The sequence below is a fragment of the Vipera berus genome, assembly GCF_964194415.1.
Source record: "Vipera berus genome assembly, chromosome: 7".
NCBI classification, from domain to species: Eukaryota; Metazoa; Chordata; class Lepidosauria; order Squamata; family Viperidae; genus Vipera; species Vipera berus.
Window position 1 is genome coordinate 2371955 of NC_138209.1, and position 15986 is coordinate 2387940.

The following is a 15986-nucleotide window of genomic DNA, read 5'->3' on the forward strand; positions in this document are numbered from 1 at the left end:
TGGGTGGGGGTGTGAGTGGGAGGAACCCCTCTAGTGGTCCTGGGCTGTGGTGGGAAGAGCATCCTGGTCAGATGGTGGCTTGGGAGGATGTGGATCGCTGGGGGAGGGGGGGAAGTAGGGTGGCCAGGGAGGGACCCATCTTGTCCAGCCTCTTGACCCACAGGGTGCCTAGCAAGGAGTATGGGGGGGGTTTCCTGAACAGGCACTGGTGACCCCTGGACACCCAAGCTGGTGGGAAGCAGAAGACCCCCCCCACAGCCTCCATCTCCGACAGAAGGGGGTTCAGCAAACCCTCTGCATCCTAACCAGGTTTGCTTCTCCAGCCTTAGGTGTTTGCCTTAAGGATGTGGGGTGTGTGTGTGGGGGGGTCTAATCCTGGCCCCGATCTGCACCTCTCTCTCTCTCTCCCCCCCCCCTTCCCAGCAAAGAGAAGCAGAGAAACTGGTTTCCCGCACAGCTAGTCCTCTACTTACGACCAAGCTTTGAGTCCCAAATTCCTGTCGTCAAGCGGGGGCCTTTGGGAAGTGGGTTTTGCCCCCTTGCGACCCCTTTCCTCACCTCCCTTGTTCGGTGAATCCTCCTCTCCCCTCCCCCCCCCCCCGGTCGATAAGTCGGCTGCCCAGTCGTTAAGTGAATCCGGCTTTTCCCCCCCCGTCCCCCACCCCCTTGACTCGGCATGTCGGGAGGTCGCCAAAGAGGATCACGGTGACGCGCACGCACCCCGGATGCTGCGACCGTCATAAATACCAGTCGGTGGCCAATCGGCTGTATGCTGATCACGCGACCCGTGGGGGGGGAGGGGGGAGTGGTGCAGCAACGGGGGCAAGTCTGGAAAAAACAATCCGGAGCCCCCCTTTTTTTTTTCTCCCCCGCGCCGTAACGGTCGCTAAGCGAACTGTTGTAAGTCGGGGACTGCCTGAAATCTCCTCTCCTCGGCTCCACCTGGGGTCTCCAGCTATGCAAAAGAGCCTCGGCCCGAAAATATTGGGCGCATTTCAAGATGGCGGCTGGGCGGGGAGTTTTGGGGGAGACTCGCCTGGCCTTAGGAGGAGAGGCCCACGGGGTACCCTTCCCCCCCCTCTCTCTCTGTCTCTCTCCCTTCCTCCATTTTTCTCTTTCCTTCCTTCCTTCCACCCTCCTTCCTTTCCCCATCTCTCTCTCCTTTCTTCCCTCTTTTCCTTCCTTCCTTTCTCCCTCTCTCTCCCTTCATTTTTCTCTCTCCTACTTTCTCTTTCCTTCCTTCCTTCCACCCTCCTTCCTTTCCTTCCTTTTCCCATCTATCTCTCCTTTCTTCCCTCTCTTCCTCCCTCTCTTCCTTCCTTCCTTTCTTCCTCTCTCCCTTCATTTTTCTCTCTCCTACTTTCTTTCCTTCCATCCTCCTTCCTTTTCCCATCTATCTCTCTCCTTTCTTCTTCCCTCCCTCCCTCCTCCCTCCCTTCCTCTTCCTCCTTTCCTCTCTCCCCCTCCCTTTTCATCCCTTTCTTCCTCCCTCCCTCCCTCTTCCTTCTTCCCATTTTCCTTTCTTCCTCTTCCTTCTTTCCTCCCTCCCTCTCTTGCTTCCTTCCTGCCTTTCCCTTCCTCCCTCCCTTTTCCTTCCTCCTTCCCTCTCTTCCTCCCTCCCTCCCTCCTTACTTCCTCCTCCCTCCCTTCCCTTATCTTCCTCCCTCCCTTTTTCCTTTCCTTCTTCTCTTTCTTCCTCCACCCCCTCCTCCCTCCTTCCCTCCCTCCCCAAGCAGATCGAGGCTGGGTTGACTCTCGGGGAAGGGGGTGGCCCCTTTGGATCTCAACCCACAACCTCCGAAAGCCGGGACTCGAATCCAGATCCCGAGTTTGCTTGGCCTGCTTCCTCACCTGGGGCCCATCGGTTTCAGACGTCTGGCCTGCCGTACTCCTTCCTTTAAATCTTGCCTGCCGTCCTGAGCCAGGATTGAGCGAGTGACAGTTTGTCGTCGCGTGCCCTTGTCGTCCGTTTTACGCTCCTTCCGAGGGGGAATTTTGTAATTCTATGCAAATCGGTCCGCCTCCTTCAATACAAGAGGATTTGCTTCCGGGTGGCGTGCTTTCCTGTCTTCGTCTCCGGACCCGACGTTACACGATTAAGGTTTATTCGTCTAATGCCCATTAGACTCGGTGAAGGGGGTCCTCGACTTACGACCACAACGGAGCCTAACGTTCCCGCTTCTAAGCGAGACGCTCGCTAAGTGAGTTTTGCCCCATTTCGCCACCTTTCTCGACACAGGTTACATTGCGACCGTCGTTAAGCGTGAAAACCGGCCGCAAGTCCCCTTTTTCCGGCGCCGTTGTAACTGCGGACGGTCACGAAACGAATGCTTGTAAGCCGAGGACTTGCTGCACAGGCAGTCCTCGGATTACGACCCCCCCTCCACCACCGAGCTCAAAATTCCCGTGCTAAGCGAGACCTTGGTTAAGCGAGCCGTTCCCATTTTACGGTTTCTCTTACCACCGTCGTTAAGCGAGTCACCTTGGTTCTTAATTTAGTCATACGGGGTCGTTAAGCAAACCCGGATTCCCCCCATTGACACTGTTTCTCAAACGGTCGCAAAAGGGGAGGAAATCGCGTGACCCCCCCGGGATACAGCGACCGTCATAACTCCGAGTCAGTTGCCAAGCTGATGTGACCAGGGGATGCTGCGACGGTCGTAAGTGCGGAAAAACGGTCCCGAGTCCCTTTTTTCAGCGCCGTTGTGACTTCGAACGGCCACGGAATGGACTGTTGTAAGTTGAGGACTTCCTGTAATAAAGCTGGGTTTTTAAAAAATAAATAAATAAATAAGCCTGATTAAATAAATGGCAGAACTAGCCAGCAGAGACCCCCGTGGGCTGGAGAACGTGGCCTTTTGGTTTTTATTTGGGGAGGGGTACCGGCAGCGATTGACAAAAGGCAAAACGCAACACAACCAATCCGGCCACCGGCCAGTTCATAAGTGCGAAAAATGGTCCTACATCCCTTTCCCCCCCCCCCCCCGGTGCCGTCATAACCTTGAACCGTCACTAGATGAACTTGTTGAGAACTTAACAAAAACCACGCTTCTTGAATTGGGGGGGGGGCAGTTGACCCTTAAATCTTGGGGGAGAAGTGCCAAAAGTGTGAAAGGCAGCTAAAACTATGCAACACACGCACACATCGCCCCCTCCCCGAGCTTAGCCTTTGCCCTCCAACCTCTGCCCTCCCCCCCCCCGTGTGAAACCATAGTTTGCTTTGTCGTGTGTGAACTCAGGCGTTGTCATCCCAAAACCACCACTGTATGAACGACGTGGTTTCTAACCGACCCACCCAAATGTCTCCATCTGGTCAATATTTTTGCATCTGAATTTGAAACTGAATTTAAAATGCCCCTTGGGGCTCAGACCCCAGACTCGGGAAGCGAGGACAAGGCAAACTTTTCTTGAAGACTTGGGATTCTCTCGGATTTGAGACCACCTGGTAATCACCATCCGCCAGCAAGCCATCCGCGACAAGTCAACAAGGCTTCTTGTTTGGGCCTCAAGAGCTGCTGGTTGGGCCAACTAGTTCCAATGGGTGTTATCTGAGCCAGAAGAAGAAGCCATCCAGATGACACGGTCCGGTCAGTTTCCCCTCATCAAAACCGATCTTATGGTCCCATAAGCTGCAGGACTGGGTGACACGCTGATCCGTGGATGGGATCTTCGTCCCTTCCGTCCGGTTCTGGGATGCCGCTGCGCTCTCTCTCTCTCTCTCCTCATTTTGCTTTTTGCTACCAAAAAATCCCCCGAGGTTGCAGGAATTCGGAAGCCGGAACGCTGCTGGCGTTGACCGGGATGGAAATCACGGCCCAAGGCAGACCGTGCCGTTCCAGAGAACGACGGATCATGTACCTGGGTAAAAATAAGGCAATGGAGGGGGGGTGTTATTTATTTATTCTTTATTGTTTTATTTAGAGAGCTTAATATAGCTCACAGCAGCTCTAGGCGGTTCAGAGAAACAATGTGGAATAATAATAATAATAATAATAATAATAATAATAATAATAATAATAATAATAATAATAATAATATATTGATACCTAGGTTGATACCTAGGATGCTGGCAGCAACCCATGTCAACCCTTAGTCCCAGACAATTTGAGTGTTCAGTTGACTGAGTTCCATGTTTAATGAATAAAAGTTATATAATAATAAAAAATAATAAAAAATATAGAAGCAGCAGCAACTCTAAAGGGGAATAGAAGCCTGCATTTTGTTTCTCTCCCGACTGAAAACTGTCACAAATCATCAAATCCTGATACAGGCAGTCCTCAACTTAACAACCGCGAACTGAGCCCCCAAATGTCTGTCGCTAAGCGAGACATTTGTGAAGTGACTTTTGCCTCGTTTTTGCGACTGTCCCTGCCACCGTCGCAAAGTGAATCGCTGCGGTTAAGTTAGTAACGCGGTTCCTAAGTGAACCGTTGGCAGTCGTTAAGCGAGGAACTCGGCCATTAAAGAGAATCCGGCTTCCCCATGGACTTGGCCTGGCAGAAGGTTGCAAAAGGGGATCGGGGGATGCCCGGGGGGGGGGGAGAAACGCGGTGACCGTCATAAATACGAACTGGCTGCCAAGTGTCTGAATTTTGTTCCTGCGACCGTGGGGTGATGCGGTGACGGTCCTGAGTGTGAAACGCGGTCCTGAGCTACTTTTTCCAGCGGTTCTGAGTTGTTTCGCTGTACAAATGGGGTCTGTGGTCAGGAGAGAGAGAGAGGGAGGGGCCCGGGCGCAGCCCCCTGTCACTCACCCGTCTCTCCCCAGCAGGAAAAGGGCAGGGATGTCGGCCCTCTGCGGGCTGCCCGGCGGCATCATCTCCACGTAGGTTGTGTCCTTGTCGTAGCTATTGTCTGCAATGATCACCGCTTGGCCTCCGTGTTCCTGGATCGTGCGAGTCTTGGACAGGAAGGAGCAGCCCCTGTTGAAAAAGCATCCCCCCCCCAAATGTCCACATTTATGCATTCAGATCAGGGGTTCCCCAACCTTTCCGGGTTGTACAACACACACACACACGGTGCTACGGTCACACTGTTACGTTCCCACTCTTGAGTTCCTGTCTGCGGAGGTTCCCCGTCATGCTGGTCGGGGTTGTCCCCAAAGGCGCTTTTTCAAAAGGCCCGCTGGACTTTGTTTTGAAGACGTTTCGCTTCGCATCCTGGAAGCTTCTTCAGTTCTGACTGAAAGGGTGGAGGGTGGAAGGATCCTTGCAATCCATCGTCCCGGTCGTTAAGTATTTTTTTATTTATTTTTTTATTTTAATTCCATTTATATCCCGCCCTTCTCCGAAGACTCAAGGTGGCTTACAAGCTTAGCAGTAGCCTTCATTCTATGTATATGCCTGCTTATTAGGGCTTTCACACACACACCCAAGCTGGTGCACTAATGGCAGGCAGCTGGTGTTACTTAAGGAGGCATTAGCCCACTGCTCCACCAAGGATGGAGGGATGGATGGATGAAGGGATAGATGGTGGAAGGATAGAGATAGATAGATAGATTGATAGAGGGATGGATAGGTGGGCAGAGGGAGGGAGTGTTAGATGTTTTTGTGCCAGCCATGGAAGTTCCCCAAAAGGTCATCAGATGGGAGCATCTTTGCTCCCACTGGTGGGTCAGGGGTCTCCGGCCCCTGCAGCCCCATTGGAGAGAGTTAATGGCCCTCCAGCCCCCTTACTCTCATTGGGGGGCTGGGGACCCCCATAAAAACCTCTGCTCGGGCTGCTCCCCTTCTTGTTGCTTTCTTGTTCAAGCTCCCTCTGGGAATGATTCATGAGCTTAAGTAAAAAATCGTGGAGGCCACATGGAGGTTTATCTGTCTTTATCTCCCATGTACCTTGGAGAAACAAAACAACCGCTTCACAAACGCCTGGCGCAGCGTAGTAGGAGAAGAAACCCCACAGGAGACGAGTCAGCAGCAGCCCATCTGCATGTTGGGAAACCAAGGCCGCTCTTTCGAAGACAGCAAAGTCCGCATTCTGGACCGAGAGGGCCGCTGATTTGAAAGAGGGGTCCAAGTGGCCGTGTAGGTCCAAATTGAACAGAGGGGGAGGGACAAGACACCCCCCCATCTCCTGTTCACAACACGGTCCTTTCGGCAGTTCCAAGAAGGCTCCGCACCCATTTGCACCACTCAGATCACCTTCAGGGCACAGATAAACCTCCAAGGGGCCTCAACGATTCTCAGAGAGAGTACTAACAACCAGAGGACTGCAAAGAATACAAATCCTTCCACCTTCCACCCTTCAGTCAGAACTGAAGAAGCTTCTTGGACAAGAAGCGAAAGGTCTTCAAGGTAAAATTAAGGAAGCCCGGTTGCCTTTTGGGGTGGGGTGGGGTGGGGGGGAAAGCACCTTTGGGACGTGTCGTGTTGTGGACACCCTTCAATCCAGCACGGTTTCATCTGGACCCGCGCCGCTTGTTGTTCGAGGCTGCCTGAAAGATCTAGTCGGGCTGGAGTGTCCTCCTGAAATGAACCCCGCCCTGGAGTCTCCGGCCGAGATTCGAACACGGAGCGCGAAAAGCAGCCCACCGGTTTCCACCCACTGTGCAAAAGCGGGAGAAGCTCACCCATGCTCCACCAAGGCGATCTGGCCTTCGACAAAGACGCCGTTGTTCAACGCACCGCAGGCGTCTGGAGGATCGGACGGAACCAGGTAAATCTGCTCGAATCTCATGTCCTGGGCAGGTGGGAGAGACAGAAAAGAGGGAAGATAAAAGCCAGGGCCTGCCGGGCGGGACCCATCATCCTGTGCCCAGGAGCGACAAGGTTCGCCCTCCCGGCTTCCCCCAATCCACGCACAGCAACCTCTGGCTTGCGTTGATGGGACACAGGGCATCGCTAAGCTCTACAGGGGGGGGGGCAGGTTTACTGGGTAAATCCACGTTTCTCAACCTCCGCACGTTTAAGATGGGTGGGCTTCAACTGCCAGAATGCCCCAGCCAGCCATGTGCTGACGCTCAGCACATGATGATGTTACCTAGTTGGGTCATGAAACGTCTGCAAGAAAACAACCCAGCTCAGAGAGCACCAAGGACCCCCCCCCCCGGTCCTCCTCCTCTTCCTCGTTGTCATCTCTGATAACCCCATTCCTTTCTAGCACTGATGATGTTACCCAGTTGGGTCATGAAACGTCTGCAAGAAAAACTATCCAGCTCAGAGAGCACCAAGGACCCCACGGTCCTCCTCCTCCTCCTCCCCCTCCCCCTTCTCCACTCCCCCTACTGCCTCCGAGCACTGATGACGTTCCCTAGTTGGGTCATGAAACATCTGCAAGGAAACAAGGTCAGAGAGCACCGAGGACTCCACAGGCATCTTCTCCTCCTCTCTGCAAACCCCCCTCCCTTCTAGCACTGATGATGTTACCTAGTTGGGTCATGAAACATCTGCAAGGAAACCATCCAGCTCAGAGAGCACCAAGGATCCCACAGTCCTCCTCCTCCTCCTCCTCCTCCTCCTCCTCTCTTAAACCCCCCTTCCTTCCAGCACTGATAATGTTACCCAGATGGGTCATGAAACATCTGCAAGAAACCAACCAAGCTCAGAAAGCACCAAGGACCCCACAGTCTTCTTCTTCTCCTTCTCCTTCTCCTTCTTCTTCTTTCTTTTTCTTTCTTTCTTCTTTCTTTTTCTTTCTTTCTTTTTCTTTCTTTCTTTCTTCTTCTCCTTCTCCTCCTCCTCCTTTCTTAACCCCCCCCCTTCATTCCAGCACTGATAATGTTACCCAGATGGGTCATGAAACATCTGCAAGAAACCAACCAAGCTCAGAAAGCACCAAGGACCACACAGTCATCTCCTCCTCCTCCTCCTCCTCCTCCTCCTCCTCCTCCTCCTTCTTCTTCTTCTCCTTTCTTCCTCCTCCTCCTCCTCCTCCTCTTCTTGACAAGCCTCACTCCCTTCTAACACTGATGATGTTACCTAGTTGGGTCATGAAACGTCTGCAAGGAAACCATCGAACTCAGAGAGCACCAGAGACCCCATAGTCTTCCTCCTCCTCCTCCTCCTCCTCCTCTCTTAAACCCCCCATTCCTTCCAGCACTGATAATGTTACCCAGATGGGTCATGAAACATCTGCCAGAATATCACCCAGCTCAGCGAGCACCAAGGACCCCACAGTTCAACCCTAAGCTATCAATATTCCCACGTGTTAATACCTTTCTCTGATTTTTTTTTTTGGCTCCCAAACCATCTACTCGAGAAGAAGGCCGAGCCAACTGATATATGAAGAACCAGGTCAGCTGTACCAGATTCCTTCTCCCCAAATCATCTCCCAACAGATGTTCAGGTGGAGGTCAGGAAGGGCTGCCCTACCAGCCAAGGTGCTCCAGATGTGGCTCAACTACAGTCTGGTCCTCCCAGAAGCAGACCGAGGTTGAGAGAACTCGGGAACTCTAGCTGAGGAACATCTCAAGATCTTCCCCCAAAATAGGTTGCGACCCTGGGGGAGGGGTCTAATCCTTCCTTCCTTCCTTCCTTCCTTCCTTCCTTCCTTCCTTCCTTCCTTCCTTCCTTCCTTCCTTCCTTCCTTCCTTCCTTCCTTCCTTCCTTCCCCCTCTCTTCCGGAGACGGCCCTGGGAAGGAAAGGAGAGTTTGGGCACAGTGGGCCAGAGAAGGACCCAGTTCTTCAGGGGGAGAAGATGACTTACGAAGACTCCGCCGAAATCCTTGGCTGGCGTGGCCGTGAAGGTGTACCGGATGTCTCCGGGACTGAGGACGTGGAAGTAAAGGTACTCCTGGATGCGTAAACCTGGCAATCGGCAGAGAGGAAGATTTCTTCGTGAGCCAGGAAAACAAACATTCCCCCAAAGGGTGTGATTGTCTTGACCAGGGTTAGGCAACCTCCGCTCTTTTATGACTCATAGACTTCAACGCTCTCTACATGGGGCTGCCCTTGAGGACCACCCGGAGGCTTCAACTGGTGCAGAATGCGGCCGCGCAAGTCGTGATGGGGGTCTCCCAATACTCCCATGTAACACCTCTGCTCCGCGAGCTGCATTGGCTTCCGGTTGCCCTCCGGGTGAGATTCAAGGTGCTGGTGATGACCTATAAAGCCCTAAATGGCTTGGGTCCGGGATATCTGAGGGAACACCTGCTGCCAGCATCAAGCTCCCTTCGTCCTGTGCGCTCCCACAGGGAGGGTCTTCTCAGGGTGCCGCCGGTTAAAGACTGCCGGCGGGTAACACCCAGGGGTAGGGCCTTCTCAGTGGGCGCGCCTGCCCTGTGGAACCAGCTGCCTGCGGAGCTTAGGACTGCCCCCACCCTCCGTTCATTCCGCCGGGACCTGAAGACCTGGCTCTTCGAGCTCTCTGGCCCAGGCTGAGAATATTTTTAATTTTAATTTTAACTGGGTTTTAATTTTCTCAGGGTTCTATTTAATCTCTTTTAATTTGTTTTAACGTTTGTATTGACTGTTTTTTAAATGCCCTGTAAACCGCCCTGAGTCCTTCGGGAAAGGGCGGTATATAAATCTAAATAAAATAAAAATAAAAATAAAAAACTCCCAGAATTTCTGAGCCGGCTGGCTCAGGAATTCTGGGAGTTGAAGTCCATGAGTCATAAAACAGCCGAGGTTGCCTACCCCTGGTCTTGACATTTGAAGGAACGGGTTCGAGCACAGGAGCCGTGGATGAGTGGTCTGTCTCTGTCTGTCTCTCCTCCCTCCCCCCTCCTCTCCCTCTGTCTTCCTCTCCCCCTCCCCCTCTCGTCTCTCCCTCCCTCCTTTTCTCCCCCTCTTCCTCCCTCCCCTCCCTCTGTCTCTCCCTCCCCCTCCCTCCTTCTCTCCCTCTCCCTCCCTCCCTTCTCTCTCCTTCTATCTCTCCCTGTCTCTCTCCCTCTCTCCTCTGTACCTCTCCCCCTCTCTTCCTCCCTCCCTCCCTCTCTCTTCCCCTCTCCCTGTCTCCTTCCCTCTCTTTCCCTCTCTTAAAGTTACTCAGAGTAGCCCCCCCAGCAGGATGGGCAACAAATAATTTTAAAAAATAAATCAATAATGAAAGATTCGGCATCACACAAGAGTTGCCACAAAGGAAGAGGGAGTCCAGCTCTTCTCCAAAGCGCCCGAAGGCAGGACAATGTACGGAAACTAATCCAGGAGAGAAGCAACCTGGAACTAAGGAGAAACTTCCTGACCATCGGAACAGTTAATCAGTGGAACAACCTGCCACCAGAAACTGTAGGCGCTCCATCACTGGAGGTTTTCGAGAAGAGATGGGACGGCCACTTGTCTGAAATGGTACGGGGTCTCCTGCCTGAGCAGGGGGGGGGGCTGGACTAGATGACCTCCAAGGGCCCTTCCGACTCTGTTATTCTATGCTCTTACTGCTGGATGGTGGGCTGAGATGTGAGCAGGGAGGGGGAGAAAAAGACAGGCCCGCGGCGTTTACTTTCCAAGGCAACCGGCAACCTGGCAACGCGGCGCATCGCAGGTGCCAAGAGCTAAGAGTTAAGAATAGACGAGGAGGCGAGAAACCGCCTACTACGGCGTGAAGACCTACGTCCTAATGCGAGTAAGAAACACGGGGCAGCCTGCGCTTCCCTTGGATCCTGGTTTGGCTGGGTGGGGGCCTGCAAGGACACGCCTATTCAATGCGATTTCATTTACTTGATTGATTAGCCCCTGGGTTTAAGGTGCAGCGTTCCAAAGAGACGTTACTACCAGCATGCAGTAAAACGGGATCAGTTCAAATACGATGTAAAGTGAAACAGAGATAAAATACAGCTTAAAATGAAATTGGGATGGAAGACAGTTTAAAATGAAATGAGAATCAAACTCAGCAATTTAATGGGTAGATCAGGGCTCTTCCAACGTGGCCCCTTTGATGACTTGTGGACTTCAACTCCCAGAATTCCTCAGCCAGGCACGCTGGCTGAGGAATTCTGGGAGTTGAGGTCCACTCCTCTTAAAGTCTACATCAAGGGTCTTCCACCTTGGCCCTTTTATGACTCGTGGACTTCAACTCCCAGAATTCCTCAGCCAGGCACGCTGGCTGAGGAATTCTGGGAGTTGAAGTGCACTCCTCTTAAAGGTCTATGTCAGGGCTCTTCCAACTTGGCCCTTTTATGACTCGTGGGACTTCAACTCCCAGAATGCCTCAGCCAGGCACGCTGGCTGAGGAATTCTGGGAGTTGAAGTGCACTCCTCTTAAAGTCTACATCAAGGGTCTTCCAACTTGGCCCTTTTATGACTTGTGGACTTCAACTCCCAGAATTCCTCAGCCAGCCCTCTGGGAGTTGAAGTCCACAAGTCATCAAAGGGCCAAGTTGGAAGAGCCCTGGTGTAGATAGATAAAATATGATAAAATTACATTTTACTATATTTTACTCCTACCATCTACCCCTACCGGTCTCACATACGCCGATCTCAGCCGAACTATTTTGCTCGGGTGCAAGGACACACCAATAGTGTATTTACGTACACAGATACAACACACAGGAAGCACACACCCGTAAACGTGCACACGTGTAGGATTCCCCACGTACGCTACCGCTAGTCCTCCACGTGCAACTGAGCCCCAAATTTCCGTGGCTAACCGAGGCGTGTGTTAAGGGACTTTTGTCCCCATTTTACGACCTTTGTTGCCGCAGTCCTTAAGCGAATCCGGCTTCCCCCGTGGACTTTATCGGACGGTCGCGAAAGGGGATCCCGCGACCACGGGAGACCCTGCGACCGTTGTAAGTGTGAGTCCGTCGCCGAGTGTCCGAATTTTGATCACATAACCCCAGGGATGCTACGACGGTCGTTAAGTGTGAAAAACACCTGTAAGTCGCTGTTTTTCGGTGCGTTCGTAACTTCAAATGGTCACCAAAGGAATGGATGTAAGTCCTCTGCACAAATACCTGCCTGTACAGGTTAGTCCTCGACTTACGACAGTTCACTTAGGGACCATTCAAACGTACGACGGCACTGGGGGAAAAATGACTTATGACCGTTTTTCACATTTATGACCGTGGCAGCCTCCCCATTGTCAAGTGATCAAAATTCAGACGCTTGGCGGACTGACTCACATTTATGACACGTGCATTGTCCCGGGGGGGGGTCACGTGACCCCCTTTCGCGACCTTCTGACAAGCAAAGCCTGATTCACTTAACAACCGCATTACTAAATTAAGCAGCGCAGTGATTCACTTAACAACGCTGGTAAGAAAAATCAAAAGTGGGCAAAATGCGCGGAACAAATGTCTCGTTTAGCGACAGGAATTTGGGGCTCAGTTGTGGTCGCAAGTCACGGACAACCTGTGCTGCCAAGAAAGCTACATGGACCTGACAAGCAGTCCCCTGGAGACAATTATGGACTTGAAGGCCCACAGACGTGCACACACATGAACACATACATAGAGATGCATGTTTGCAACTTGGAGGCGTTTTTTGGCCTCTTATGTGTATGCATGCATATATATGCATACTGTCCAGGCACACACATGTTCCTATAGAGAATAGAAGAGAGTTGGAAGGGACCTTGGAGGTCTTCTAGTCCAGCCCCCTGCTCAGGCAGGAAACTGTATACCATTTCAGATAAATGGCTGTCCAGTCTCTTCTTAAAAGCCTCCAGTGTTGGAGCAATCCATGACTTCTGGTGGCAAGCTGTTCCACAGGTTAATTGTCCTCACCGCCAGGAAGTGTCTCCTTAATTCCAGGTTGCTTTTTTTTCCTCAATTAAGTTTCCATTAATTGCTTATTGTCCTGCCTTCTGCTGCTTTGGAGAACACAGGGGGAAGCTTATTCAAGGACATAGAATAATTGGGTTGGAAGGGACCTTGGAGGTCTTCTAGTCCAGCCCCCTGCTCAGGCTGGACACCCAGGGGTAGGCAACCTTGGCTCTCATATGATTCGTGGACTTCAACTCCCAGAATTCCTGAGCCAGCCATGCTGGCTCAGGAATTCTGGGAGCTGAAGTCCACAAAATCACAAGAACCAAGGTTGCCTACCCCTGCACCATTTCGGACAAATGGCTGTCCAATCTCTTCTTGAAAACTTCCAGTGTTGGAGCATCCACAACTTCTGGTGGCAAGCAGTTCCGCCGATTAATCGTTCTCCCTGTCACTTAATCCAAGGCTGCTTCTCTCCTTGATTCGTCTCCATCCGATGCCTCTGGTCCTCTCTTCGTGGTGTGTGTGTGTGTGTGGAGCTGTGGAGAAGAGTTGTACAACCCCCCTCCTCTTCTTTGGGGCAGCCCCCTCAAACCCTGGAAGATGGCTCTGCTGTCCCCCCACCCCACCCCACCCCACCCCCAGCCCGGTCCTTCTCTTCTCTAGCTTGGCCCCGCAACCTACCTCCTGCTTCTTGTAGAGACACGCATCCTGGCCCCCACGACGGGTACGAAAGAGTCACGCAAGCCCACCGGCACGCTCCCAGGCAGACGCCCGCCCCCGATCGCGGTTACCCGCCAGCTCAGCCTCCCCCCTCCCCAAACTCTAGGAGCCTAGGTGGAGCAGTGGGCTAATGCCTCCTTAAGTAACCCCAGCTGCCTGCGATTAGTGCAGGTTCGAGTCCCACCAGGCTCAAGGTTGACTCAGCCTTCCATCCTTCCCAGGTAGGTAAAAGGAGGACCCAGATTGTTGGGGGCAATTAAGCTGACTTTGTAATAATGCCGCTTGGGGTGTGTGTGAAAGCCCTAACAAGCAGGCGTATACATAGAATGAAGGCTACTGCTAAGCTTGTAAGCCGCCCTGAGTCTTCGGAGAAGGGCGGGATATAAATGGAATTAAAATAAAATAAAATAAAAATATACATAGAATGAAGGCTATTGCTAAGCACATTGGTTTGTGCTTAAATTGTAAGCCGCCCTGAGTCTTCGGAGAAGGGCGGGATATAAATGGAATTAAAATAAAATAAAATAAAAATATACATAGAATGAAGGCTATTGCTAAGCACATTGGTTTGTGCTTAAATTGTAAGCTGCCCTGAGTCTTCGGAGAAGGGCGGGATATAAATGGGATTAAAAAATAAAAAAAACTCCCCCACCCACCCACCCCCACCCCCGCAAGAGGCGCCTCTGCCGGGCAAGCCAGGCAGGCAGGCAGGCAGCCCGGTGGGGGCTGCACCGCGACGGGGCCAAGAGGCGGCTCCTCACCGTGACCAGCCGGGCAGAAGCCGAGGAGGAGGAGGAGGAGCAGGGCAAACCAGGCGGGGGTCATCGCTGGGGGAGCCCGCCCGCCCGTCCGTCCGCCGAGCGCTGCCTGCCGAGCGCTGCCTGCCCGCCTGCAGGGCTGCCGTCCTCGGGCCGCGGCGCGCCGGCGAGCTCAGCTGGCAGGCAGCTGCGGCGGGGCTCCGCCCACCCCTCCTCCGATTGGAGGAGCCGAAGTCCTGGGCGGAGCCGAGGCGGGCGTTTCCAGGCGTTCCTCCGCTGCTTTGTCTTTTGGGGGGGGGGTTTGCCGTCCGCCTCCGAAGAGACCCGGACGCCGATGATCTTTTCGTCTTGCTTAGAGGCAAAATCTCATCCGAAATATACAGCCTATTCCAATGGAATGGAATGGAATGGAATGGAATGGAATAGTGAAAAGAGAATAGAACAGAATAGAATAGAACAGAATAGAATAGAATAGAATAGAATAGAATAGAATAGAATAGAATAGAATAGAATAGAATAGAATAGAATAGAATAGAAAACAGAAAGACTAGAATGGAATGGAATGGAATAGAATAGAATAGAATGAAGAATAGAATAGAATATAAAATATGAAATAGAATAGAATAATGAGAATAGAATAGTGAAAAGATAATAGAATAGAATAGAATAGAATGAAGAATAGAATATAATAGTGAAAAGATAATAGAATAGAATTAGAATAGAATGAATGAAGGATAGAATAGAATAGAATAGAATAGAATAGAATAGAATAGAATAGAATAGAAAATACAGACTAGAATAGAATAGAATAGAATAGAATAGAATAATGATAATAGAATAGAATAGAAAATATATAGAATAGAATGGAATGGAATGGAATAGAATATAATAGAATATAGACAGAAAGAATAGAATATAGAACAGAACAGAAAGAATAGAATAATGATAATAATAGAATAGAATAGAATAATGAGAATAGAATAGTGAAAAGATAATAGAATTAGAATAGTATAGAATGAATGACTAGAATAGAATAATGAAAATAGAATAGAATAGTGAAAAGATAACAGAACAGAATAGAATTAGAATAGAATAATGAGAATAGAATAGAATAGTGAAAAGGTAATAGAATAGAATAGAATAGAATAGAATAGAATAGAATAGAATAGAATAGAATAGAAATAGAATAGAACAGAACAGTAGACAGAAAGGATGGTAAATAGGTAGATAGACAGAGCGGAGGGATGGCTGCATCTGTCATAGACAATAGAGATCTTAAAAGAAGAACAGAAGAGAATATTAGATTGCTACCAGGCTCCACTCTTCTCGTTCTACTTTAGCTATTAAAAAAACATTTATACGCTGCCCCTCTTACTCTGGGCAGCATATAAATGACTGAATAGGTAAATATTTAAAAAAGAGATAAACTTTAAATCAATTGGGATTTTGATGAAAACTATGTATACATCCCATATGTTAGATCGTTATTTTTTAACCTGGTGCAATACACCAGCCTTCTCCCAAAGGCCTGAGTTTTAATTTTTAATATGGTAACTATCGATAAATACAACCCCTACAAAGAAAAACCTCTTTGAGGATCCTCCCTCATGTTTATAACAGGGAGAGGGGTCATGAAAGCAAAGAGTTGAGGAAACACTGCTCTAGAAACCCTAAGCAAGCTGGCTGGGGAATTCTGGGAGTTGTAGTCCACCCATTTCAAAGATGCTGAAACCGAGAAACAACGCCCAAGTGAATAATATGGATTAATGCAAGCAACCCTTTCGCTGACCGCTGAGGAAACGCAGCTCCCGCCTCGGCCCAAAATCCCCATTATTTTCAAGAAGAATTAATTTTCTCTTTTTTCCATTTTCCTATTGTAAAAAAAAAAGGGGGAGGGGAGAAATGCCTGGAAAGCGAAAAAAAA

General features: G+C 50.6%; 1 protein-coding gene across 1 annotated transcript; it reads right to left on the reverse strand.

Annotated features, from left to right (window-relative positions):
* Positions 1-1312: 1312 nt before the first annotated feature.
* PRADC1 (protease associated domain containing 1) lies at positions 1313-14636 on the reverse strand. Its single transcript, XM_081332222.1, has 5 exons — positions 14066-14636; positions 8645-8745; positions 6569-6678; positions 4755-4922; positions 1313-3858 (listed from the first exon to the last, which is right to left on the reverse strand). Exons 1-5 carry the CDS (start codon positions 14127-14129, stop codon positions 3738-3740), a joined length of 564 nt encoding a protein of 187 aa, XP_081188348.1. The 5' UTR covers positions 14130-14636; the 3' UTR covers positions 1313-3737.
* Between the last annotated feature and the right edge of the window lie 1350 nt (positions 14637-15986).